The sequence below is a fragment of the Mustela nigripes genome, chromosome 13 (assembly GCF_022355385.1).
Source record: "Mustela nigripes isolate SB6536 chromosome 13, MUSNIG.SB6536, whole genome shotgun sequence".
Taxonomy (NCBI): domain Eukaryota; kingdom Metazoa; phylum Chordata; class Mammalia; order Carnivora; family Mustelidae; genus Mustela; species Mustela nigripes.
Window position 1 is genome coordinate 54,074,269 of NC_081569.1, and position 25,317 is coordinate 54,099,585.

At 43.7% G+C, this 25,317-nt stretch overlaps 1 protein-coding gene across 1 annotated transcript; it reads right to left on the reverse strand.

Annotated features, from left to right (window-relative positions):
* Nucleotides 1-17,927: 17,927 nt before the first annotated feature.
* GJD2 (gap junction protein delta 2) lies at nucleotides 17,928-21,161 on the reverse strand. Its single transcript, XM_059371165.1, has 2 exons — nucleotides 20,576-21,161; nucleotides 17,928-19,517 (listed from the first exon to the last, which is right to left on the reverse strand). Exons 1-2 carry the CDS (start codon nucleotides 20,644-20,646, stop codon nucleotides 18,623-18,625), a joined length of 966 nt encoding a protein of 321 aa, XP_059227148.1. The 5' UTR covers nucleotides 20,647-21,161; the 3' UTR covers nucleotides 17,928-18,622.
* Nucleotides 21,162-25,317: the final 4,156 nt, after the last annotated feature.

Sequence of the window (25,317 nt, forward strand, 5' to 3'; positions counted from 1 at the left end):
GAAAGCTTAAACTGCTTCTTTTGTACTGCCGAATTAGAAGTGGACAAGGAGCCATCATCTTGTTGTCACTCTCAAGTTTCTCATCTGCCTCTCACAACACAGAGCCAGGAAACAGGTGAGGTACTTCAGGAAGGACACAACCAAGTGAGCGTTTCCTGTGTGTAGCAGTCAGGGGCCAGGCAGGAAAGCAGAGCCAAGATCACTATGCTAAGAATAAGGGGTTTCTTGCAGGAATGAGACCCTCCACTAGTGTGGGAGGAACTGGGAAAGGTCTATAAGGAGGAGCCAGAGGATCCAAAAAGGAATCAACAGCCAGTCTAACTGAAGCAGTGACATGGATGGACATGTCAGAACTTCCAGGGAAATCTGAGAAGCCAGTCATGTCGAACTGCTAGAGTAGGGCCACAAAGGAGGAACTCATGGAAAGACCCAAGAATGGCTGTGCTCTCTGCAACTATGTGCAGCCAAACCCCTGGAGGGCTTGGTGCCTCCGTTGGTCTGTAGGGCTGGAGGTCACAAAGGTGACCCAGTAGCAGAGCAGAGGCCAGCAAGGACCAGCTGGAACCCACCAGCTACCTCTGCTTCTGTCCCCCACCATATATGACCAGATAACCTTCACAATTACACCTACTGCCTTGCTTCCATCTTGCAAATCTCACCCAAGTTTTTTCCTTGACCAGCACTAAATCGGAAGCATGTTACCAGCAAAAACAAGTTGAAACAGCACAATCCAGCATGTTGTATCACCTTTCTGTGCCTTGAAATTACTGTCTAGACTTAATCTTAAATAAGACATGACTGGAATAGAGAAAGCTCAATACATCCTCTTCCTGCCCTGTTCAGGTGAATAAAAGATGGAAAATTGATTAAAAAAAAATCAAGAGGGGACGCCTGGGTGGCTCAGTCAGTTAAGCCGCTGCCTTTGGCTCAGGTTATGATCCCAGGGACCTGGGATCCATCGGGATCCTTCCTCAATAGGGAGCCTGCTTCTCTCTCCACCTTGCCTGCTATTCTGCCTGCTTGTGTGCTCGTGCTCGCCCTCTCTCTCTCTCTTTCTCTCTCTCTGACAAATAAATAAAATCTTTTTAAAAAAATCAAGAGTATCTCCCTTCTCCCCTCCCTGACACTGTTTATTTACTTCATGGTAATTGGTGATAGAAAAAGATAGTGCTTTATTACTCTCTATCACATCAAGGTGAGACATGTGACTGTCACTCCACATTTTTAGTTCAACCAGTATCCATCAACAAATTGAACAGTTAAATCAGCTGTCTTGACTAATGACTGGCATCCAGAAGTAGAATATTGTTTGCGGTGACAAAAGCTTGGAAACAAGCAAAATATTCATCATGAGGGGAGCGGTTATGTAGATGATGAAAAAAACACACAATAAAATACTATGCAGCCTTTGAAAAAAAAATAGACACAGTACTGATACGGAGCCATGTCAGTGTTATTTTCTTAAGGAAAAAGGCAATGTGGGAATGCTGGATATGATACCATGAAACAAAGGATGCATACGCTCTTTCTGATCCCAGGAATGTGACTAGAGATGGAGTGGGGATAAGAATATATAAATTTTGAATTTTGTGTCATATATTTGGACTGCTTCTTATATAGATGATTGATAGATGGTAGATGGATAATTGATTGATTTAGATATGAATAGGTAGATAGGTAGACCCACATTCTAATAATGATGTGCTCTGTGATATAGTGTGATTTGGCATATTTTACCCCCAGATCCTCTGCTGTTGGTGTCAAAGATGTCCAGGAGAACTGATAGTTATTAGAATTCATATCATGGTTAGAAAACCAAATTCACATGTTGGTCAATATACCAAAGTGTACACAAGCGAGAAAAATGTGGAAATATGTCCTACTTCCTCTGCCTTGCCTCATTTCATTCCTCCATGTAACTGATATATTTGTGTATGTTTATACATTTTATTGCCTTTTTTTGTGTGTGGGTGTGAGATGGAGAGAGAGTTGGGGGGAGGGGCAAAGGGAGAGAGAGAATCTTAAGCAGGCTCCCTGCCCAGCATGGAGCCCAACAAGGGGCTCCATCTCACGACCCTGAGACCAGGACCTGAGGCGAAATCAAGAGTGGGTCTCTTCATCGACTGAGACCTGCAGGCACCCCATGTTTACATATTTTGTCACATGTTTAATGAGAGATGCAAATTACCTGTTAGACATGGCTCCTCTTTGAGACACTACCTATTCCAAATAGGAAGAAGTTCCCTGCTCTGATTGTCAGAAGCAGTTATTAAAGGGGGAGAATATTGTTACTAACCTAGGTCAGTTAAGAGGCTTATTCCTCCCCTCCCTCCTTTTCCTGGACCACCTGCTACAGGAGGACTGGATTTGCTTTGCTTCTCCTTTGTAATTCATTTCCTCTGTCTAAATTACATTTCCCTCTTTCATTCTGGCCAGATGTTTGACAGGTGCTTAACTTCTGGAATCCCTCCCCCAATGACCATGTGTTCTTTCTTACGTGTGGTTGCCCAAGGCTCAGAACCAGCCACGTGTGGCACGAGAGTACAGTCTGTTCGGTACTAAATGGATCATGGCTTCCAGAGAAAAGCAGTACATTCATGTGGGCTTTGCATTGGTGCTGATTTTCTGGAAATAGAGGACCTCTCTCTGGCTCTCCTTTTCCCTTCTCTCCTGGCCCATTGGTAACTAATGCCCTTGCTCAAAATTCTCTGCTGTGACCATTGCAGAAGGGGCTGTGGGACACGGTCCCATAACAGGGACTTTTTCCTCCGGCACGACCTTATCATCTCTTGATTTATATGCAGAGTTAAGGGCATTGAAAAAAATTGTATGTTGGCATCTCTTGGAAACGGTGATTAGTTTTTCTTTCTTACAGTGGCCCGGCCACTGGACATTCAATCTTCTCGGAGCCCGTGGATGTCCCACCAGCACTGTGCATCTATTTCAGGTGCTTGGGGAACAGCCCTGTGGAAGTTAGGAGTATTATGACACTAATATGCAGCTGGGCCTTCAGTCTGCAACCCCGTCTGTAATTTCCTTGTACTCTTACGGTGTTAGAAACTGACTTACACTGGCTATCTCCCATCAGAAACGGTTTACTTAGAGGTCATTAAAGAATGGTGGAGACAGGTGCTCTGGCCACCAGCATTAGTATTTATCACATCACTCTTACTCTTCCTCGGGTAGAAAACTCCAAAAGGTCTGGGTAAGGGTCATTGGTTTTCTATGTCTCATGCACTTCCTTCCTCTCACTCCACTCTAGCTATGGTGGCCTTCCTGCCTTTCACTCTGAACTCAGGCCTTTGGTGTCTGCTGTTCCTTGTACTTGGAATACTCTTCTCCTGGAGACCCACATGGCTAACTCCTTCACCTTCTTCAAGTCACTGTGCAAATGGCGCTCTCTTGTCAGCCCCCTGTTTAGAACGATAACCCCCACGCTTCCAATTCCATGTACTCTGAGGAGATCCATCTTATGTATTTTGGCTTTTGTTGTATCTTTCCATCATCAGTGCCATGAGGGAAGGGGTTTTCATCTCTGTTTGTTGCTTTTTGCCTGGCACAGAGGAGGCACACGGGAATGAAGGATACAGGAAGAGTTGTAATTGATTTTCTCCTCTTCTTACTGTTAGGCTACCCTAAGACTTTGCCCAAAGGGCATGAAGATGAATCAATTCAAATGAGTAGGAACCAATACTTGACTACAAACTATTATGTTCTAAGTATTTTGTATTTTGACTCATCATTTCGTCTGTCCAGCACCATCCCACGTCACCCTGTTTGGAGACTGCTCTCCTTTCCTTTGGGAACTTCTTGTCAACTCCACTCACAGGGCCACCATGGGATTCTCCGTGTTAACATAGTGTTACCATAGCTCTTAGCCTTCACCATTGGGTATAGGAGTAGACCTCTTCCTTACTCAAGCTAGACAAAAGAGGTGCTCCAGAAAACTCAGGCGATCCAAACTCAGCCTGGTTGTACAATTGAATTGAAAGAAGGTAAACCTGGGAGCTGTGGTTGCCAGCCATATTTTCATTTGTGCAGACTGGCAACAGAGACAGCTGGTCCAAGGCAGAGGGAGCAGTAGACCAATCATGCAGACAGGCCCAGAGACATGAACCCAAGTATGTTCCTTTATGACCTTGGAATCCCTGATTCATTTCACTCTTGACAGTCAGCTGCAGTTCTGTCTTTGAATTTGAAAGTATCCTTAGATCCTTATACTACATTCCCCCTTTTTCCTTAAACTTAGTAAAGATGATTTCCAGCACTTCAGAAAAATTTGTTATCTCACTCAATGCTGCCAGGAAACTGATGAGGTAACTAATTTTTTCTGATTTTATAGAGAGGGAAGTCTCAAGAAGTTAAGGGAAATGGCCATGCTGGAAGTTGGCCAAGCTGGGATTTGCTCTTGGGCTAGCCTGACTCCAGAGCCTGAATGAATCAAGACTTCCATTCTGTGCTTCAGTCAAATCCACTCTTCTTGAGGGATTTTCTTTTCAAAAACATTTTATTATGGACACTTTCCACACACAAAGCAGAGATGTAATGATTTCTTATGTGCTGACCAACCAGCTTCCACCATTCTTCCCATTTACCAGTCTTATTTCCTGATGCCCTTTTAAGTAGTGGACCCTCAGAGAAAAAAGGAAGACTCTGTAGGCTTTGAGTCCTTGGAGTGCGGCCTACAGTGTGTCTGTGCAATGATCCACCAGTTAGAAGCAGAGAAGGAAGAGACATGACATCAAGAAGAGTGGCCACTGAGAGCCCAGCTATCCTTGGTACTGTTGGAGGCAGGGGGAGCCATCAGATCCCCCAAGAGATAGAGGGAGCTTTTCCAGCCCGTGTGGAAAACCTTAAATGTTGAAAGACTCTACAAAGTTAAACCAAGTTCAAAACATAGCCCCACTCCCAACATATTGCATGCTTGTGATAACCAAGTAAGATTAATGTTCAGATACTAACCATCAGAGATGAGACATGGGGAGGCCTCAGTGTCAGGGTTCATTTATTTTCACCTCTCTCTGGTTCCTTTCTCTGTGCCTGGTTAATGATTTACAAGTGACACCTTGGTAACGGTCAAGGGACCCTCTCTCCCTGTTCTCTTTAAAAGCTAGAAGTAATCCTGAGCCTGGGGACAATCCCATCACCCATGATTAGAGCTGTACCCAGGACACTGTTGGAGCTCTGCTCAACGAGATGGCAGGTCCCCAGCCTGACACTCTGCTGACAGCTGCTGTTTCCCTTCTCTCGCTCTCCCCCTCCCTCCCTCATGCCAGAAGGACATTTATGCAAGCGCCACTGGCTCGGTACAGAGTAAACCAAGATAAGAGATGAAATGTCTGGACTCAGCATGGTGGTGGAGTGTGCTTTCCCACACTCCACAGCCCCAGAACGGCCCACATGAGCCAGAGTCGTGTTCAGGAGAATCTCGTCCCTAGGGTTTCTCCTCTCGTGATGGCTCTTAGGTGCCCACGACTTTATTCCTGGAACAGAGGCAGCTGCCAGCCCTAATGCCTATCTGACAGGGGAGTTGTGAGGGTCAAATGAGATTGTGAATGGGGAGACAGTTTGTTGACTGCAAAATGGCGGACAATCATAAAGGACTGTCATTTTCACTACTCTTGCCCCCGATACCTGGGGACCTGCTCCCACGCCAGGTCAGGCCTTGTTTCAGTCTGAAATCCAGGTCTTTTTTCTAGAGGAAAGCTTGGTTCAAGCTCTATTTCTGAATGACAGTCACTCCTGAAAGGAATCCACTAATATTTATGATTCACATGCGAAAATGTGTCAAACATATTTAGCAAGCTTCCCGTGAATCCCGTGTGCCTAGCAACCAAAACAGAAAAGGCAACATATGGATTTGTGGTTCTTTGATACCAGTTTGATCTGAATGAACAAACAAATTTGTCTGTTTTTCCAAACATGAACCTGGTACAATGATCATTGCGTGTGTGTAGGGTAAATAATGCTCCTGCTACTAGAATTTAATTTCTCTTTTTTCAGAATGAAATTCTTACTCCTGACAAAGAGAGAGTCACTGGTTCTAGTACACACATCCTCTGACATTCTAACACACTTCTCCATGCCCAGTCTTTTCCAATTCCAAAACCCTGGAATTTCAGAATGATTTCCTTCCTACTGGGAACATGGTAGAAGAAAGCCAATGGCCATAACTCCATCCCAGATGGCAAACCTGGTGGTTGAGCTTGAATGGGAAAAATCCAGAAAACAAAAACACCTTTTCTATTGGGCTCTTCTCCAAAAGGTGCCTCAGTTTCTGGGAGATTTCAGGACAACACAAGGGAGAACTTTCAAGCAATCAAAGCTCCAGAAGATAAAGTATATGCAAATACATATAGCCAAGAGGAAGGAAGGAAGGAAGGAAGGAAAGTAGGAAGAAAGGAAGGGTATTGGCCTATGAGAAATTTTGGCCAGTTATTTGGAATCAAGTCTGACTAAGGCAGAGACAGCCTTGGAATTTCTCAATTACTTGTGGGATGAGTCTTACAAATCTATTCTCCCCAATGTCCCAAATCATTTCCCAGTGTTACCAGGCCAATCTCAGTGGAGAGTCCACCTTCATAGCTACTCACTGCCTCCCCTTTCTGCCCTTACTGTACCCAAATCCTGCCACACAATGTATTGGGATTCTAGAATCATCCATAAGGAGGATAAATTCAACCAAGAGTCTTTCTCTCTTTAACCGTCAGTGACTTGAGCCCTTACCTCTGCCCTTCCATCTCCATCTGCTTTCTTAAGCTTATTATAAGATTTTGGAGAAGACAAAATTAGATCATATACACCAATCCTCTCCTTGTAGCCTTGGACAAGCTAGCCACTCACCTCAGTTTTTCCATCTGTAATATGGGTCTGAAAATACCTCTCTCAGGAGAACACTGCATTAGTAGGGAGTATGTGGTTTCTTGTGGCAGTCAGGGCCCAGTCTGGAAACTGATGGTGTATTTAATCTGAGTATTTGAGAAAACGTTGATGAATAAACAACTGAGAAAGGTAAAGTCACAGAAGATCAGTGTTAAACTCCATACTTTCCTCTAAATCCAGTTAAGTAAAAATTCTTGTAAGATTTCAAAAGTAAATATATCACCATAATATATCAATAATATATCGAAGTATTGTAAATTATATTGTATTTGTATTTGTGGAAAATCCATAAGTTATATTTAAAATCAGTCAATTTCTTTACCACTCAGAGATGGGTATATTCCTTGCAGACTTTTTTTATATGCAAATACATATAGCCAAAAAGAAGTTTATAACAGACTTAGCTCTTTATAACCTTTTTGGGTTTTAGCTACCTCTTCTCTAAAATGGGCTTATGAAGGGCACTTGGGTGGCTCATTTGGTTAAGCAGGTCATGATTTTGGCTCAGGTCATGATCTCAGGGTTGGAAAGTCAATCTCTGCAGCAGGCTCCTGCTGGGTGTGGAGCCCGCTTAAGATTGTATCTCTCCCTCTACCCCTCCCCCCTTCCCCCTCATGCATGCACTCTCGCTCCCTAAAATAAATAAATAAATAGAAATTTAAAAAATGGGCCTATAGGGCTGTTGTGGTTACCAAATACATTATTACCCAGAAAACCATTAAGAAGCATTTGATAAATAAAATTATTTTTCAGTCGACAATACCTGAGTTTAGTGAGGACATACCATGTGCCAGACACTGTCCATAAAAATTTCACATCTGTTAATTAAAAAATGAGTCCATTAGTAATGTCCAAGGAGTCCACGAATAAACTAAAATGGCTGTCAGTTCCTCTTCATCTTCATCAAGAGTCAAGGTCAGGGTGAGAGATAATAACAATAATATTTTTCAAGTTTCTTTTTGGTTTTAGAATTTGTTACATGTGCTTTGCAATGTCTCCAAAATGTTTGTTTATTTAATCATGCTCTTATTTGGTCAAGGTTAAAATAAGTTTCCCTCTGCCCAGAAAAGCCCTCCTAAGAGCAGATATTCACATGAACTATAAACAGGCCAGTCTTAGGAGCCACAGAACATTCTAGTAACTAAAAGTTTGTGTTTGGAGTAGGGTTTGGTTTCAATTCTGACTTGTAACCTGGCTGTTTGAAGAAGAAGTTTCTCTAAACCTCACTTGCTCATCTATAGGATGGGGTTATTTTCTATTCTGTCTTACAAGATTTCTGAGGGGGATCATCTCAGAATGGGGATAACATCGTGTTGGACACTCTGAAGATCTACACACATGGAAGTAGAGACTGCAGTAGAGCCAATTTCTTTCTTTCCTAGCCACTCTTCCCTCAGCAAGGAATCTGAAGTTCTGGCAGCCCAGTCCATCTTTAGTGTCAGAGCTGGCTTAGACCATGTTTTCCCTACATGTACCTGCTCCTTCCACTAAATCGACCCTGGGAATCATTGCAGAGACTTGAGACAAACTGGAAGATGGGGAAAAGCTGATATTCCTACCCAGACCTAGCTTCCTATGTTCTCTTCTTTTTCAGTCTTCTTGCAGAAAAGGCTGTGAACTCAGTGTGCCAGTGGCCTTATAAAACAGCAACATTTTTAAAGCACTTGGTATCAGGCAATGTAAGGAATTCTTTTTACAGACATAATCAAATTTAAAACTTCCAATGACCCAATGAAATAGATGGTTTTATTATATTCCCATTTTACAGATCTGGAAACTTGAGGTTTCAGCGGTTACACAACCGCCCAGACAACACTACTAGAAAATGAGAGTCAAGAAGGTAATTCAGTGTCTGACCCACATGGAGACTTAGTATTTGCTTTTAGAATGAATGCACCAAGTGGATTAATCAGAGATGATCATGGGATACTATATTATGGGTCCCTATTATTTTTATAGGGCACTTTGACTGTAAAGCCTATGCTTGTAGCTACTCTCCAGCGACCAGTCATTCTCCTATTTTCCTCATGTAATTCTTTGACCCCAAAGAGCCCCCAAGCACATGAGGCTAGATGTGAAATATTATCCTCACAAAGTATGCAGACAAGTGGAGTTAGAGTTTGACTTCCAATTTTCTTAAAACGTTACTTTTTCTGCCCACCATTCACCTTTCTTCTCCCCTCGTTCCTTAAAAAAGAAGTCATTACGTCATTGTACTTTCTCACCTAGGAAAATCTTTTGAAGTACTAGCCACCCTCATTTCAACACCCGAGGACCCTAAGAGTGCAGAGAGAAGTGTGGTAAGGAGAACAAATATATCAAAGTGAGGAATAAATGCCTGTCGGGCTCATTAGCACCCAGACACAGAGAAAGAAACTGCTATTTTTATCAAATGTACCTTCATTTAAATACATTTCAGAGTAACTTGATAGAAAAAGTGTTCCTTTGCACATTTTTGATCCTTCTAATAAGCACTGGCTATCTGACGTGCCCTTTCTAGCCTGGTTTTTAACCCCCCAACGTATAACATGTAAGTTTTAACGGTCGTTCCCTTATAAAATTTCCATAGCTGCCACTTGTCTTTGGGTTTTGTAGGCCTGATGTCAGCACAGGAAAGCTTTGTGGTTGAGATCACTTATGTGACCAGGAGTTAGGGCTCTGTCTCCTGCTCGTGATGCACTGGCTGGGTATTGATCACTCAGTGTGGGTCTAGTTATAGGCTTTCTATAGCCAAGGCTGGTTCATGACCCGATGCACAAGCAGATCTTCGGTTTCCATTAGTTTTCTCACTCACAACTTTGCCATCATTTTATGAATCCTCCAGGATGCTTTCCTGACCTGGTCATGCATGATGCTCATCTTCAACCCTTGGACCAAGATTTTTTTCTCAAATTCCAGAGTCACAGTCACTCAGAGTATCTGTGCTGTGACCTTATATTTAGTTAGCTACCAACGCAGACACAGACACAGACACAGTCAGACACACACACACACACACACACACACACACACACAGATTGTTTTCAGTAAAATACAAAAATGAACCCCCAAATGCTTTCCCTTCCACCCTTTCCCCCAAAAGCAAATGTGAGGAGACTTACTGTGTATTCTTATCTTATAAACCAGTTTTTCTAGAATCTCAGAAGTTATCTGCTTCTTGAACGTTTTATTAACTATTAACAGCTACGAACATCCCCAAGTTGACATTTTAAAGATTAGGTAAACTGTAGCATCAAATTTTAGGTTCCTACTCTGTAATCCAGCTATCCTGTAGAGACCGTCTGGTAAGTGTGCAGTGATGTTTACCCTACTTTTGCATATAACAGTGACAACTGGAAACAACCCAAATATCCAAGCCTAGGGAACTGTTCAAGTAAATTGTGGTACCACTATATCATAGAATATTTATCCACTAATCAAAAACATATTGCAAACTTCCTTGTTGATGTGGAAGATACTAACCATCTATACCTAAAAGAAGAAAGGTCTCAAAACAATATGGACACTGTGATGTTATCTCTAGAAAACATACATACATGGTCCCGTGTGCACCGGTCTTTGTACCTGTGCAGTAGAAGCCCTACACAGGTATACACCAAAGGACAGACATGGTTAGCGATGATTCTCTGAGTGACAGAATTTTTCTCATTGTGCTCTTCTCTCCTCTGAATAGGTGTTACTTCTATAATTGGGGGAAATGATTGCTAGGTTGTGTTTTTTTTTTGTTTTTGTTTTTGTTTTTTTAAGTAAAAGTGCTTGCTTGTATTTCCTCATCTCTGATATCATGGAAAATAGCTAAAAGGAGGATCACATGCAGGTCTGGCTGCCTCTCCAGAACGTTCACTTTAGCTTCTACTTGGTGGGTAATCCAAGTGAGAGCCCTGTGTTCTAACTGCACTGAGGAAATCTAAGCTCCTGAGAGACCAAGTCCGACATCCTCCCCTCAAGATTGGCCTGCCACATTTCCTAGAGACCTCTTTAGAAGTATTAGAAACCTCTTTTTGAGAATACAGTCATTTCTCTAATATTTCCAGATTTCTTTCCTGACAGTCTAGAACTTAACATTAGATGAGTCAAGAAGCCATGTAGACTGCAACGTGCACCAGACTTCAAGTCAGAGAACTGAGTTCTGTCCCATCTGTGTTAAAGCTCACCATGGTTTTGCCACAAGAGACTCTTAACTCTAGGAAACAAACTGAGGGCTGCTGGAGGGGAGGAGGGGGGAGTTGGGGTAATGGGGGGATGGGGTAACTGGGTGATGGGCATGAAAGAGGGCACATGATGTGGTGAACTCTGGCTATGGTATGCAACTGATGAATCACTAAATTCTACCCCCCACATTAATAATACACTACATGTTAACTAAATAGAATTTAAATAAAAAATTAAAACCATCAGACCAATGAGTCAGGTTTCCTGAGACCTCATCTAGCAGAGCTTTCTCGGAAGAAGCATCATAAACGATTAAAACGTGACTTCAATATCCCACTGCCGGGACTGGAACCCAGATACACTATGGACTAGTTGTATAACCTAGGCAAGTTGATTTGACACCTACACTTGGTTCCCTTAGCTGAAAATGGGTGTGTCATACTTAGCACTCTCCTTCCAGGGCTGTTGTAAGGATTAAGAGGGAATATATTTAACATATATTTGCTATTATTAAAATCATGAATAGAAATCTTTAGACCATTCAGATTTCACATGAAAAGCCTTCTGTGATTTTTTTTCTGTTGTTGTCATTGAGAAAATAAAAATGTGGAGGGAAAAAAGAAGAAAATTATGAAAAAGAGAATTTTTTTTAAAAAATCATGTGCAAAAAACGTGGCCGTTACCTGGAGACAGGTGTAACATATAAAGTTCCCCCATCAAATGTCTCAGAGGTATCAACGTTCACCAAATCTATATTTAGGTGCCCATATGTTCCTACTGGTCAGAGTAGCCTAAAAATACAGACATTTTGGTGCACACAGCAGCAATTTTCAGAGAGATTTCCCTTTTAGGGTAGCGAGATGCTGCAAAGCTTTATCGGGTCTAAGTGATTCTGAAATACTATATCAATTTACAGCAGAAAGGTCACCACTGATGAATAAACATAAGGATTCTGTTCTGTGTCTGGGATTTAGCAGACTAACCCCAACTAACATTAATGGGGCCATGCTGCCAAATCCCCAACCCTCACCCTGGATATTTGCTCCAATCCCTTACTGTTTGAGATTGAAATGTGTTTTCCAAATCAAAGCTGATCCCAAAATGGGATCTCAGCATCGTCAGACAGAAATAGTGTGGCTGATGCCTGGGGACCTGGACGTGCTCGAAATGATGACATTAAGGAGCTTTGTTGAAAAGGGCATCTTCTCAATGTCTACCTAATTCACTGTGGCTTTCTTTGCTTGATGTGCAATACAGTTTGCTCATTTTCCAAACCCACCTCCCACTACTCCAGGCAAAACAAAATCCCCCAGTCGTCCACATATACCCACAGACTTCTCTGCCAGAGGAAAACATTTATATTGGTCCCTACCTACTTCTCTCCTCTTCAAGGAGACCCATTTTAGTGCCACCTTGGAGAAGTTTTTCTATACCTCTGCCACACCCCCTACCCAAACACACACACACACACACACACTGGATCATTGGATGTGATGTCTCCCTCCTTGGATCTCAGAATACATTCAGCCTTGAGTATGGCTCAGTTCAAATTCTGTCTTATGAAGTTGTCTCATTTTGCTCAGGTAGTCTGCAGGGCCTATGAGGGTAGAAGAGCATCGCACCTGTCCATATGTCCTCTAAGATCTGGTCCAGGCCCTTGTGCACCTTCAGTGTTCAAGAAAGCACTGAATTGGATTGAATGACTCTGTTGTTTATTGGTTTTGGAGATTGGGACTTTCAAGGAAAGGGTTGGAAACTGGAGATTTGGGGTGTAGTTATAGATGATAGATCCTTTATTTATTAAATTAAATAAATATGTTTAAGAGGACATCCCTGGTCCTTGGATCCAGAGAGAAGGACTGGTTCATTCTTTACAACTCCATTTGCCATGGTTGTCAGAGACTTAGAACACTGGCCTGGGTGAATAATGGATCTGATTCACAACAGTAAGTCATACACTGATACTTGGCATCCATGTCTCTCATGGATGTCTAGATTTATGCACTGACCTCGCCTATAGCCCTCAAGGCCCAAAGCTGAGCACATTTTAACCATAGCAACTAATTTGGGCTTGGTTCTACCAGGTCAGTCTAGCTGGTGTGCAATAATTCTTCTAAATAAACATAGACTTTGAGTGGTAACAGAGCTGGCTGGCCATGCCTGAATATCAGAGCTCTGGCTGAGATGAGACTGATGATTTACCCTCTGTCTGCTCAAATTTTAATTGCTTCCATGGAACCTGCAGGAGATCTGGAAGTAGCTCAGGCAAAGGATAGTCTGTGCTCACAGTTTCTACTTTCTCACATCCCACTCACTCACCAAATCTAATGGAATTTCTCGAGGCTTTTATCTAGATTTATTTAGTTATTTTAGAAGTTGAATTGAACAAATAGCAGATCTTCTTCCTGGAGATTCCACCTCCCTTAACTTTATGAGACCACTTTGCAACTATCCTCTGCTAGCCAGCTCTTTCCAGCCTCCATCCTGGGCTCCTCCTCTGTCGACTCCAGGTTTTCCCCTCTGTCAGGCCCTTTCACACCCACAGCCATGGCTTCCACTCCAGAAGACTTGAGACTTGTTTTTAGTCTTCCATCTATAACTTTTCATCACTAACTTCACATACAACATAAAAAGGGAAGTTCTGTAGGGAGAACCTCATACTTCCCTTTCCTCCCTTCCTAATTTCTGCTCCAAATATCTGATTCTCATCGTTTTATGTGGACGTCTCTGACTCAGTTGTTCTCAGGCCTGACCACAAATTAGAATCTCCTGGGTAGGTACGGAAAATAAAAAAATCCTGATGGCTAGGTTCCCACATCAGAGATTCCAAACTAGGTGGTCAGGAATGGGCCAAAGGCATTGGTGTTTTTAAACACTGTTTCCCCATTATTATTGACATAAATTTTCATCTTTTTGTTGGAGATGTAGCTTCAACAACTCTTCTCAAGAGCCAATGCAGGTTGTTATTATCTCCAGGCTTCCAGGCCCTGGAGCAAGAGCTCAATGACCATTTATTGTCTTAAATAAAGTTTCCACACATCTTGGTTTGCTCAGGATCCATCCACTTTACACCTATTGTTCTGGCTTGCCGTTCAATCAACTATCCTGCCCCTTTCCTTCTCCAATGCATCCTGTTCTGTGCACTAAATTAAACAACCCCTCTAACCATAAGGGTACCTAAAAGTTTGAAAACACTTAGTATTATAAGCTGAATTGTGTTCACCCAGGTCAGAATGTGACTGTATTTTGAGATAGGGCCTTTCCAGAAGTAATTAAGTTAAACTGAGGCTACTGGGGGGAGGGGTCCTCATCTAATCTAATGTCCTCATAAGAAGAGAAAATTTAGACCCACAGAGGGACATCAGGTGTTCACCCATGTGTACTGAGGAAACACCATGTGACGTAACAAGACACAACAGGGAGGCCATCTGCAAACCAAGGAGAGGGGCCTTCAGAAAAAAACAAACCCATTCACACCTTGGTATTGGACATGTAGCCTCCAGAACTGTGAGAAAATACATCTTTGTTATCTGAGCCATCCAGTCTATAAGATTTTTGTTATGGTAGCAGCAGGAAAAACACACCAAAAAAACCCCCACCAAAACAACAAACAAAAAACCACACTTGGTAAAAAAAATAAAGTACAACCAATCTAAATACTGTTTCCTAAATATTCCAGTCCTCCAAGATGAATGCTTATATCATTTTCCAAGATACCCACTGTCTTGATTTTAGACTGTTGGGGTTCTTCAACTACATCCTAAAGGACTCGACTTCATGTCTTCACAGGATGTTTTTAGTTTTCATACACTGTGGGTCTATAACACCATTCTTAGATGGAAGACTGACAAGAAAGGTCACATATGGCCGTAATGGGTAAGGCCCAGTTCCTACCATCAAGGAGCCACAGACTGATCGAAGAACATCTCATCTCCAGGCAGCTCATAACAGTGAATTTTATGAAGGCTCAGTGCAAGGTCACTAAGCCAGCCTGGAGAAGAGTTTAGTACAGGTGCCTGTGTAAGTGGACAGTGAACAGGAGCATTCAGTCAAGGAGTGGTGGGACAAGGATTTCCTGCAGAAGAAACAATGTTTTTAAAAAGGGAGGGTGGTCCTAGGTGATGCAGTTGGTTAAAGCATCTGATTCTTGATTACAGCTTAGATCATGAGCTCAGGGTCATGAGATCGAGCCCCGCATAGAGCCCCGTATGGGTTCCTCTCTGGGCGTAGGGACTGCTTAGGATTTTCTCTCACTCCCTCTCTCTCTACCCCAACCTGCCTCCTACCCTCCGCTTCTGTGCATGCTCTCTCTCAAAGACAAAAAACAAAAACAAAAACAAACAAACAAACAAACAAACAAAAAACCACAAAAAAAACCCAGAGAGGTAAAAGAAAAACCATGTGGTTTCTGGTGCTTTCGTAGCTTCCTTCACCCTCAATTTTAAATCCAGTCCTTTGGCTCTGTCCTCAGAGGCTAGAGGGCACAGCTGTTATCTCTCATTTTTCTAACCCTTTAAATATCTGAGGATTTTAAAATTATAAATTCTGTACTTTCAAATTTTCTCTTCCCAGACTAAGTAACTTTGATCTGTCTAGGGTATTCTCCAAAATTTTAAATCCAGTTCATACACCGGCACCCATTATCCCTACCAATGTGTGCACGTGTGCATGTGTGTGCACACACGCACGTACACTCACACAGGGGCCAAAAGGGCCTGCAGTTCACCAAAAGGCTTTTGAATCTAAGAGAATGTATTTGCACTATCCTCTCACAAAGTACATCTAGATTAAGGTCACATCCATCACACAGCTATGTGAACCATCAAGTCATTGGTATATTTTCTTCATTAAGTAGAAAGCAACAGAATCAGACTGACATAGATCAGTCATTCTGAGGGACGACTCTATATGCCCAGAGGAAGGTATATTCCCTCCTCCACTTCTGACAAGTGAACTAATAATCTTTCCATTTGTGGGTGTTTGGAAACATCAAAGAACTGAAATAGATCAGCCCCACTGATACACTATCGTTCTTCTAATCTTATATCACAGCATAAATACAACAGCCCTTGTTTTCCACACAGATTCCTACTTCTTTCACACCCAAGCATATGCTAAGAGCTCTCAAACAACACTCTTCCTCCATCTCTGGGAGGTGTCTTCAAATATTTTTAGATCACCAAACAGAAAACAGAGGAGGATCTGCTCCTTTACTCAAGGATAATCATTTTCAACTGTCTATGTGTATTGCAGATGGAAACCAATAGATCGAAATAAACATATTTTCATTCTAAAATTGGCATCTGCTCTGCTATAGTTAAAGGGTGCCACGATTGTGTTTGAGAAACAATCACCAGGAAAGGCCATGTTGCTTCCCAATGTTCAGACCAAGTGCTCATGGAATAAGGTCAAGAGCATTAAAGAACTAGAGGAAGAACACTAGCCTACTGAGCTAATGGGACCACATGGAGACAGGAAATGCTCAAAAATCATGGTGAAATGTATGACTAAAAAGTCAGGTCTAATGACCTACAAGGAGGAGATCGTTCTCCTTGGAAAGAACCCAACAAGAAATGATTGACTGTGCATAGTCTAACACTGTGCTGTATAAGACAGTAGCAGCTAACCATATGTGAACAGCTAGAAATTCAGTCCGTCGGTTGCACTAGCCATACTTTAAGAGCTCAACAGCCACATGTAGCTAGTTGTTCTCATATTGAGCAACACAGACAGTAGAAATTTCCATCATTTCACAAAGTTGTTTTGGACAGTACTGGTCTAGGAGGTTCTGTTTAACTATTAGGTCAGCGCTATTTTAAACATTAGGTCTTAAAGAGATGATGGAGAGCTCAACATATCTGCCAAATGTGACGATCCATGGCAGAAAAATGCGATGGAAAGGAGAAAATATTCTACTCCTGGGATGAGCTAATATGATATAGTATTGGAATTTTATTACAAGAAATATCCCTAGACAAGCAGAGAAATCTTGGCTACAATGGAAAGGATTTAGTAAATACTACTATCTGAATGTCTCATCACACTCTTCTAAACATTCCACAATGTACCAGCCTCTCCTCATCCCTTCGGGGCCCCAATATTCTGCTCTTTTGAATATGCAACATTTGTGAACATGTGTTTAAATAAATAGACACCCCAATCAAAATAGAAAAATGCAGACTCTTCCCAGTTTACAAAAAAAGGCAAGAACTTTATTTTAAACAAATCCTCAGTTGTGTGTTACATCATGTCCATATCTAAATCAAAAATCATAAATGATAATGCAAAGGAAATAGAGGGCTTCATAAAAGCAATTATCCGAATATTCTTCTTGGCCAATGCTTGAACTAAATACACAGCGGATGTGAAAGGTAGTGTATGGCACTTAAATAAATAAGAGCAAAGAGAAGGAAACATATTCACAGTCCAAAGAAACAGGTTTTTGAACCTTTGGTATATGTCTCAAATAAACATCCGTAAACACGTGTTTGCCAATAGTGTTTCGTTCCAGGTTTCTTAAGCTAGGTCTTGTGTATGTGTTTCAGAAATAACTGAAAAAATGATAAATTGAGATTCACATGGGCTGATTAAGGTCTCTGGTGTGAGCACACAGGTAAATTCAAACCATGGCAAAATGATGTGCAGCTGTGTTGCACAACGGAACTATGTAAGAAAATGAGTGAAATATACCAGTTAGAAATTCTGTGGCTCAGGTCGACACCCTTGATATTAACAATAATGACAAAATATTTTTAATGCTAGCCAAAGTCCACAAGCTGGAAGGCAGAAATATCCCAAAGCTCATAACCACATGCCTAACAGTGCAACAACCATCTCACAGAAGTGTTATAGCTGCATATTCCAATCCCTCCCTCCCACCCAAACCCTGCCCCTAATAAACAGCACCAGTGCAGTTTGAGTTAGAAAATTGGAAATACTGAGACATTCCGAAGGTTTTCATAATGACTAAGGGCTAGTCGGTTGGGGCTTTAATGGAAACCTCTGCCGTGGCCATTCTCCAAAAAGCAACTCCCTGTAATTCTCTCTAGCTTGCAGATAAACCATATTAGGTATACTGTAAGGCCAGATTCAGAAAAAAAGCTGGCATGCTATCCTGGGTTGAGGGAGAGGGGCATGCTAATAAGGGAGGTACATGGAAGATGCCTCAAGGATGTTTGTCCTGCATCCCAGGATGAAGAGATGTGTTGAGACAGGTCACACATTTTGTACCAATGAAATATTTGTCTCATGCCATTTACCAGGATATAGAGCTCAGCAGAGCTAGGTCCTACTTGGTAGCTGTTCAGGTACACTGTTGTCAGGATCAGACTGGGCCATAAACAAAGAGGGCCCCAGGAAGTCCTACTCATTCATCTCATCACTCTAACCCCATGGTTTCGGGAGGAACCGACGGTGTGATGCGTGATCATGTTCTGCTTGCTCTCCTCTTCCATTGATGCAAGGTCTTCTCTTAACCATTTTTGTCCTACATCTCAGTGGTAAATGAAGGCAGGTACAGTCACTCTCTGAGCGCTCATCTGCCTCGGGGCTCCTTTTCATTCCCCAGGCCTTCCCCCAAACTGCCCCTTTACACATAGGCAGAGTCGCTGGACTGAGTCCTGCCAAAATTGGGAACACTGACCCGGGGCAGGTCCTTGTTGCGGATCTCATAGACTGACTTCCTCTTGGCCTGGGCCCCTCGCACAGCCAGCTTGATCTTGCGCCATCCCAAGTGGTTGAGTTCAGCCAGGTTGAGCACAACACAGATGCCACTCACCGCAAACATGAACACTAGAAAGACAGTCTTCTCGGTAGGCCGGGACACATAACATTCCACTTCCTTAATGCAGGGGTAGCGGTCACACTCATACAACCCTGGGACACTGAAGCCATAGAGAAAGTATTGGCCCACCAGAAACCCAATCTCCAGGGCATTTCTGAACACCACTTGGATAATGTAGAAGCGGGAGATGCCTTCCTGCCTTCGGAGCTTGGATCGCGCTGCGGTGCGCAGCCCTGATGGGTGTGGGGTCAGCTCCTTAACCTCTAAACAATCTGGCTCCGTCTCCTTGCTGGTGTTCTCTGTGTTCTGCAGCACCCCATTGACAATGGCATTTTGCAACTTCTTATCTTCTCGTTTGCCACCACCACTGGCTCCACTCCCAGTTCCTCCAGGACCCCCCATGGACTCAGGGGGTTCCCTGTCCAGGGCCAGGAAGACAGTAGAGTAGCGGCGTTCTCGCTGCTTAGCGGACTGGTGCACAGAGTAGGTGATGAAGCAGAGACTGGGGGTACAAACCATTATGATCTGGAAGACCCAGTAACGAATGTGGGAGATAGGGAAGGCGCGGTCATAGCAGGCCTGGTTACAGCCGGGCTGCAGGGTGTTGCACACAAACATGGTCTGCTCATCATCGTACACCGTCTCCCCCACAATGGCCACAATGAGGATCCGGAAGATCACCACCACAGTCAACAGGATCCTGAGCAGGGGAAGAGGGAGGGAGAGAGGTTCTCAAGGGTCTAGTCACTGACTTAAGAAACCCCGGCTCCTCCTTTCCCTGCTCTGGTGTTTGCCAGTCCTTTGACTGGGGAGCTGTCCAACTCTGTGTGGTACTGAGCTGGGAATCTAGGAAATCTTTTTTGGCTCTTCCCTTAATGCTGGTTGCCGGTAGATTGGAAACACTTCATAATACAAGGGTCTCAAGAATGTATATACCTCCATACACTAGATGTGGTGTATGGAAACAGATAGATTTCACCTGCATACATGGAACATACAGAGGCAAAAGGCACACCTTCATTCTGGATATGGCAAATGCACATGGAATATCTGAACAGAGAGTACATGTTTCAAAGTCTATACACAGAGTGTGCATATAACTATCCCAAGTGGATATTTAGTTTACCCTCAGTATAAATATTGAACTTAATGCTTTATATGAACAGCTATGAATAACTATCCACATATATACATATATATATATACACACATATATATAGTGTATATACATATGAGTACATATATTATATATGGGAAGACATAAAAGTATCAATTGGAAGTGTGGTTTTCTGAGACCTTAAGTTTAACAGACAAATCAGTTTAGCTTAAGAAATATTTTTGGGGGAAACATACATCTGCTCTGAAGAAAAAATCCATCTCCCTATTTGCCCTTCTCTGTCCAAACACAATCTTGCCTTCCTTGTAGATTCTATTTAGGGAACCGGATGGAGATTGGCTCTGACTCCGGAGAGTGGGGGTACTACGACTGAGCCGACAACTCCTTTCCTAATGAGAGAAGAATCAACCCCCCGGTGGTGCTTCAGGGGGAAGTGATGGAGAGCTGATCAGGGGCAGCTGGGGGAGGGGGATCACTGGACATGGGGTGCACAATTACTCAGGGACACAGGCGCACGGATGGAAGAGGATGGGAAGGGGGCAGTGGATGGGTTGGGGGCTGTCGGGGCTCGGTCTGGACGTGCCAAGGGACTCCCGGGGTAGCCCGACGGGGCCCGCTGACGACCGGCTCAGCGCCCTTACCTCCCGATCATAGTGGAGTGCTGCTGCACCGCGGCTTCCAGCAGCCTCTCCAAGATGGTCCATTCCCCCATCGCTGTGCATCCGGAGGCAGCAGACAAAGACTGGGCAGCACCGGGCACGTTCCCGCTCCTGGCCCCTCCCTGGGCCGCACCTCCCGACTGGGAGCGCTTGACCCCCGATTAAAGAAGCAAACAATTTCTTTAAAAAAAATCCAGGAATCCCCTCTCCCTTTTATTGCACTTAAAAGAGGGAAATGAGGAAAGAAATCGTAGCGATCCCGGATCGATGGGGCAGCTGGCGCGGTGGGAAGAGCGGGCACCAACCTCCCGCGCCGTCCCGGGATCAGGTCTGGAGCCCGCGGATGCCGGGGAGAGGGGCGGGGCGGGGGTGGCAGAGTGCAGGTCCCCGAGCTCTCGCCCGCCCGAGAGAGGTCTCAGCCCCGGGGTTGGGGGCCAGCGAAGGGTCCGGGCACCAGCCCCCGCGCCTAGCACTTCAGCAGGCACCGGGCGCTCCTGGGCTGCCGCCTGCGAGGCCCGGGCGGAGCGCGCGGAGCTGGCTGACAGGCTCGGGAATCCGCGGCCGCCGCCTCTAATCCTCCCTTAAGTAGACTCTGCCTGCGTCACGCCAGGTCGGCGGAGGGGAGCCGAGCGCGGCGCGCGGCTGTCGCTGCGCGCTGGAGCCCGAGGGGCAGGGGACGCGCGCGCGCGGGGAGAGGGGGGCAAGAGTCCTGGGGACCCGGCGGGGAGTGGGGCGACTTCGGGAGGAAGGATCGCGGCGCCCCTAGGGGCTTCTCGAGGCGCACAGGTAACCTCACCTGATCGCCAGTCCCCTGCAGGGGTGGGGGGAGCCGGGAGCAGACGCGTGGGTGAGCGGGGAGGGGCGCGAGTAGGTCGTGTGGCCTCTCTACGTGCGTCCCTCACCTTTTTGCTCTTTGTCTTCGGGGAGACAACCAGAACTCCCTCTCTAAATGGAGATGCTGGTTGGGGGAAGGTGAGTGGGAGCGACCGCAGGACACCTTTAAATCTCCTTTGGAGACTACTGAGTGTGAAAGAGTGAGCCTGCAGTTCCGTGCTTCCGTGGGTCGGATGCTCGATGATCGGGTGAGGGAAGCTCGAGGAGAGTCCACGTAGGCCAAAGCTTAAATGCAGGTTTGAAGCTGTTTCTGGGGAAGGGTCTGTGCACAAGTCTCTACCTAGGAAGTGCCTCGCGTGGGCAACTGGGTGGCAACGATTTAAGGTCTGGCTTCCCTCCGCACAAACGCAGATGCTCTGCTACATTTTTAAAAGAAAACATTTATTTGTTTATTTGTGTGTTTATTTATTTGCTGATGGAGGTACTTCTTAGGTTAACCTTGGTCTGAATCTGAATTTAAGGAGGCCCGGTACTCCATTGCCAGAAACAATACCGCTGACAACCTCACCCCATCTTTGCTTGGCTTATCTGGTCTTGGCTTTCTCCTCTCAACCAGCAGATCCTGGTTTCTGTCTTTAAATTTACATTTTGTTGTCAGTTCTATCCAGAGCAACTGCTTAATTGGTTGCTACAAAATAGAAACAATCACACCAGGCTGTTAATTAGCTCAAGGGTCAGTATTACGAGACACAGTAGTTGGGAGTGATTCATATAAATGTACCCAAAGCACACCGGGTAAGTGGTTGTCACCCTTTTAAAAATACAACTTTGTACAAGGGTTGCTAACTCATTCTAGGAGGCTTCATTATCCACAGGGATCATAGCACATAAGTGTATTACATAAATCACACCATGCTAAGCTTTCTGTTCGAGAGCAACCAAGATGTTTGGGTAGCAAGTGGCCCCAGGGTTAGGAGGAAGGGTACCAGGCATGGGCTTGAGTCCACTCACACTGCACTTTTGTGTAAAATAACTTCCAAGGCACAGCTCAATATTCAGTGCAAGAGGGATCAATGAGATTTCTCCTAGACTGGACACCTTTACCCCAGGGAAGAAGTTTTTCACTGCAGAGAAGTAAAACAGTCTACTAAAAATGGGAAGGGTATAGGTATAGGGTATAGGGTATAAACGGAACATAGGGGCTAAGGCAGATGCCCCTTCTTTCCTGCTGGGCAGGGAAGACACACAAAGATGAGGATGGATGTATATTCTATTATCCAATTCACTTCCAGAAGGAATGGCGATCCCCCTGCTCAGACTTCCCTCCTGCTTCGTTAGACCCTGGCTCCCTATGTTCTTTTCTTTGGCAAACACTTTTGGAGTAAAGGATCTTAGACAGGGGTGAATAAGTGAGACAATCTTGTAGGAAATCTTTCTAGCATCTCCAAATGTCCTAAAATAAGCTGTACAACTCAAAATCATTATTTCTATACTTGTGGCTATACCAAACCCTTGTAGATGATGCTCCTAAGGCCATAGAATGCACGAAATACATTTTAAGTATTGTTACAATGCAATTTTCAAGCCCCAAATTATGACATTCGTTGGTTATTTTAAAATAGAGCTTAATATGTCATATAGATTCAACATGTGAACACACATATAAACACACATACAGGTTCTCTACGTAGAACCTGTATTTTAAAATACTCATCTGTTAGATCTAGTGGCCTGTTTTTATATGAAAACCTTCTCACCACCACATCTTGAAAACAATGAACTGTTGTTGTTTTTTTTAATACTCATCTATTCATTAGAGAGAGAGAGAGAATGTGAGTGGAAGGGAGTGGAGGGAAAGGGAGAGAGAGAGAACTCTCAAGCAGACCCCCAGCTGATCAGGGCACCCATCATAAGCTGATCCCAGGACCTTGATATTATGACCTGAGCTGAAATCAAGAGTCGGACATCCAACCAACCAAGCCACTCAGGTGCCCTGAGCTGTTTTATTTTTTTTTTTTTCCAAATCACTCATAGGTTGTTTTACTTACTACGTTGTGTTTCCTTTTTTGAACCTGATCAATGACACGTTCAATTAATAATTTGCCCCAAGAGTGCTGCATTAAATATGGAGAGGTTCTGTGTAAAGCCAGACATTTCTGAATTTCCTCAGAGGGCTATCTCATCCACTGATTCTCACTGTCTCAATTCCCCTCTGATCGAAGATCCCCACTAAGTCAACTGGGAAGTTTGTTCCTTTAACTTTTATTTAAAACTCCTCTTCCTCTACAAAAGTCATGGTTTTAGATGAAAAACAGTGGAGTTCATAGAATAAACCTGGTTGTACAAAAGACCATTTGGGGGGAATGCATTAAAAAAACAGGCACTGGAGTCCTACCCCAGATCTGTTAAATTAAAGTCTATGGAAGTGAGATTTACGTATCTGTATTTTCATTTAATTGTTGCCAATGACTTTGATAAAAATAAAAAGTTGAGAACTTTTGTTTCTGTGAGTATTTAGGGCAGAAATGGTCCTAGAAATCAGGAAATCCCATCACCTTGTTTCACAGATGTTAAAATCGACCCCCAGATTAGGTGGATTACCTAAAGTTATATAAATAAGGGAAAGGCTAAAAAGAAAAGTGCTATTTAAATGTCCTAAAGAAGAACACCAAATAACTTAAAAGGATGGAAGATATGACCTTAGAAGAAGGAAAAGGGAATTAAAGTGGTTTGGATCATGGGGACATGCCAACCAATAAGTCTCTAAAAGAAAGTAATATCTGGATTGTTGGCCTTGCAAAGGCCAATATCTCACTAAACAGTAATTTCCATTAATAGAACAGGAAAATATTCTCCGCAGCTAGTGGAGAAAACTATAAAGGCACATAGCAAAGGGTATGAATATTCTAAAAAGAGGAGAGAATGAAGAATTACTGACAATGATTCAATTTACTACATAGATGTATCTGGATTTGTTCTTATCCTTATATGTGCTTAGAATTTCGTTTTCTTCTTAACCACAGATTCCCAGATGAACCTGTTAGCTTTTCATGTTCAAACATTTGGTAAAGGCACCCCCCACTCCCCAGCACTTTGTTGAAGGTGTAAGAATGAAAGTGAACCCACTGACCTCTCCTTTACTGGGCTGTAAATTCTTGGGGAGCTGAAGGCATACCTTACAGAGGTCATGGTACTTTCCACTGTCTTTAGCATTGTGGAGACTTATGTGAAAGAGCAGGGTGGCTTCTCTGGCTCTCTATTCCCCTCAACCCAAGAAAGCTGCCCATTCCCCGAGTAGAGGTGGATCCTGACTCCCCTGTGACCCTAAGTTACATTCAAACTGAGAGGAGAAAATGTTCCCTTTTGCCAAGGGAAAGTCCCTACACATCTGGGGCAGCCTGAGCCCCCTATTAGAAAGCTGTTTTGCTAACCACCAGCCCCCTGTTCTCACTTGGGGCTGCTTTCACTCATTGTGGTCCCAACACCTACTTCACTAACCCAGAGAATGATGCGGAGCTTGCAAAACTTGCTGCCCTATCAGAGAGGCAAGGCAGCCCAGGAGACTGACCACAGCCCTGAATGCATAGATCCCGGGCAGTGCCAGTATCTGTAGCCTCTGGGATTTGTTTGTCTTGGAAGGGACTGCGTTCAGTTTGGGATTGGTTTCTGTGTTAAAGTCCTCCACATTTCATTCACAAACAGCTAGGATTAACTGAGCTTTATCTCCCCCAGTGGTCTACATACATCTGTTTCCTAATGAAACCGTCAAATTGTCTTCTGAGGGAGCAAACCCAACCTGTCTTGTGAGACTTTAAAGAACCTAAGTGGCCAATGAAATCTACAAATCTTTGCTGCAAAGTGATTTCTCTCTCTCTCTCTCTTTTTTCTTT

Coding starts and splice junctions, on each gene's coding strand:
- GJD2 (XM_059371165.1), bottom strand. CDS start 20,646: ATGGGGGAATGGACCATCTTGGAGAGGCTGCTGGAAGCCGCGGTGCAG. Junction 19,518..20,575: donor CACTCCACTATGATCGGGAG/GTAAGGGCGCTG, acceptor TCCCCTGCTCAG/GATCCTGTTGACTGTGGTGG.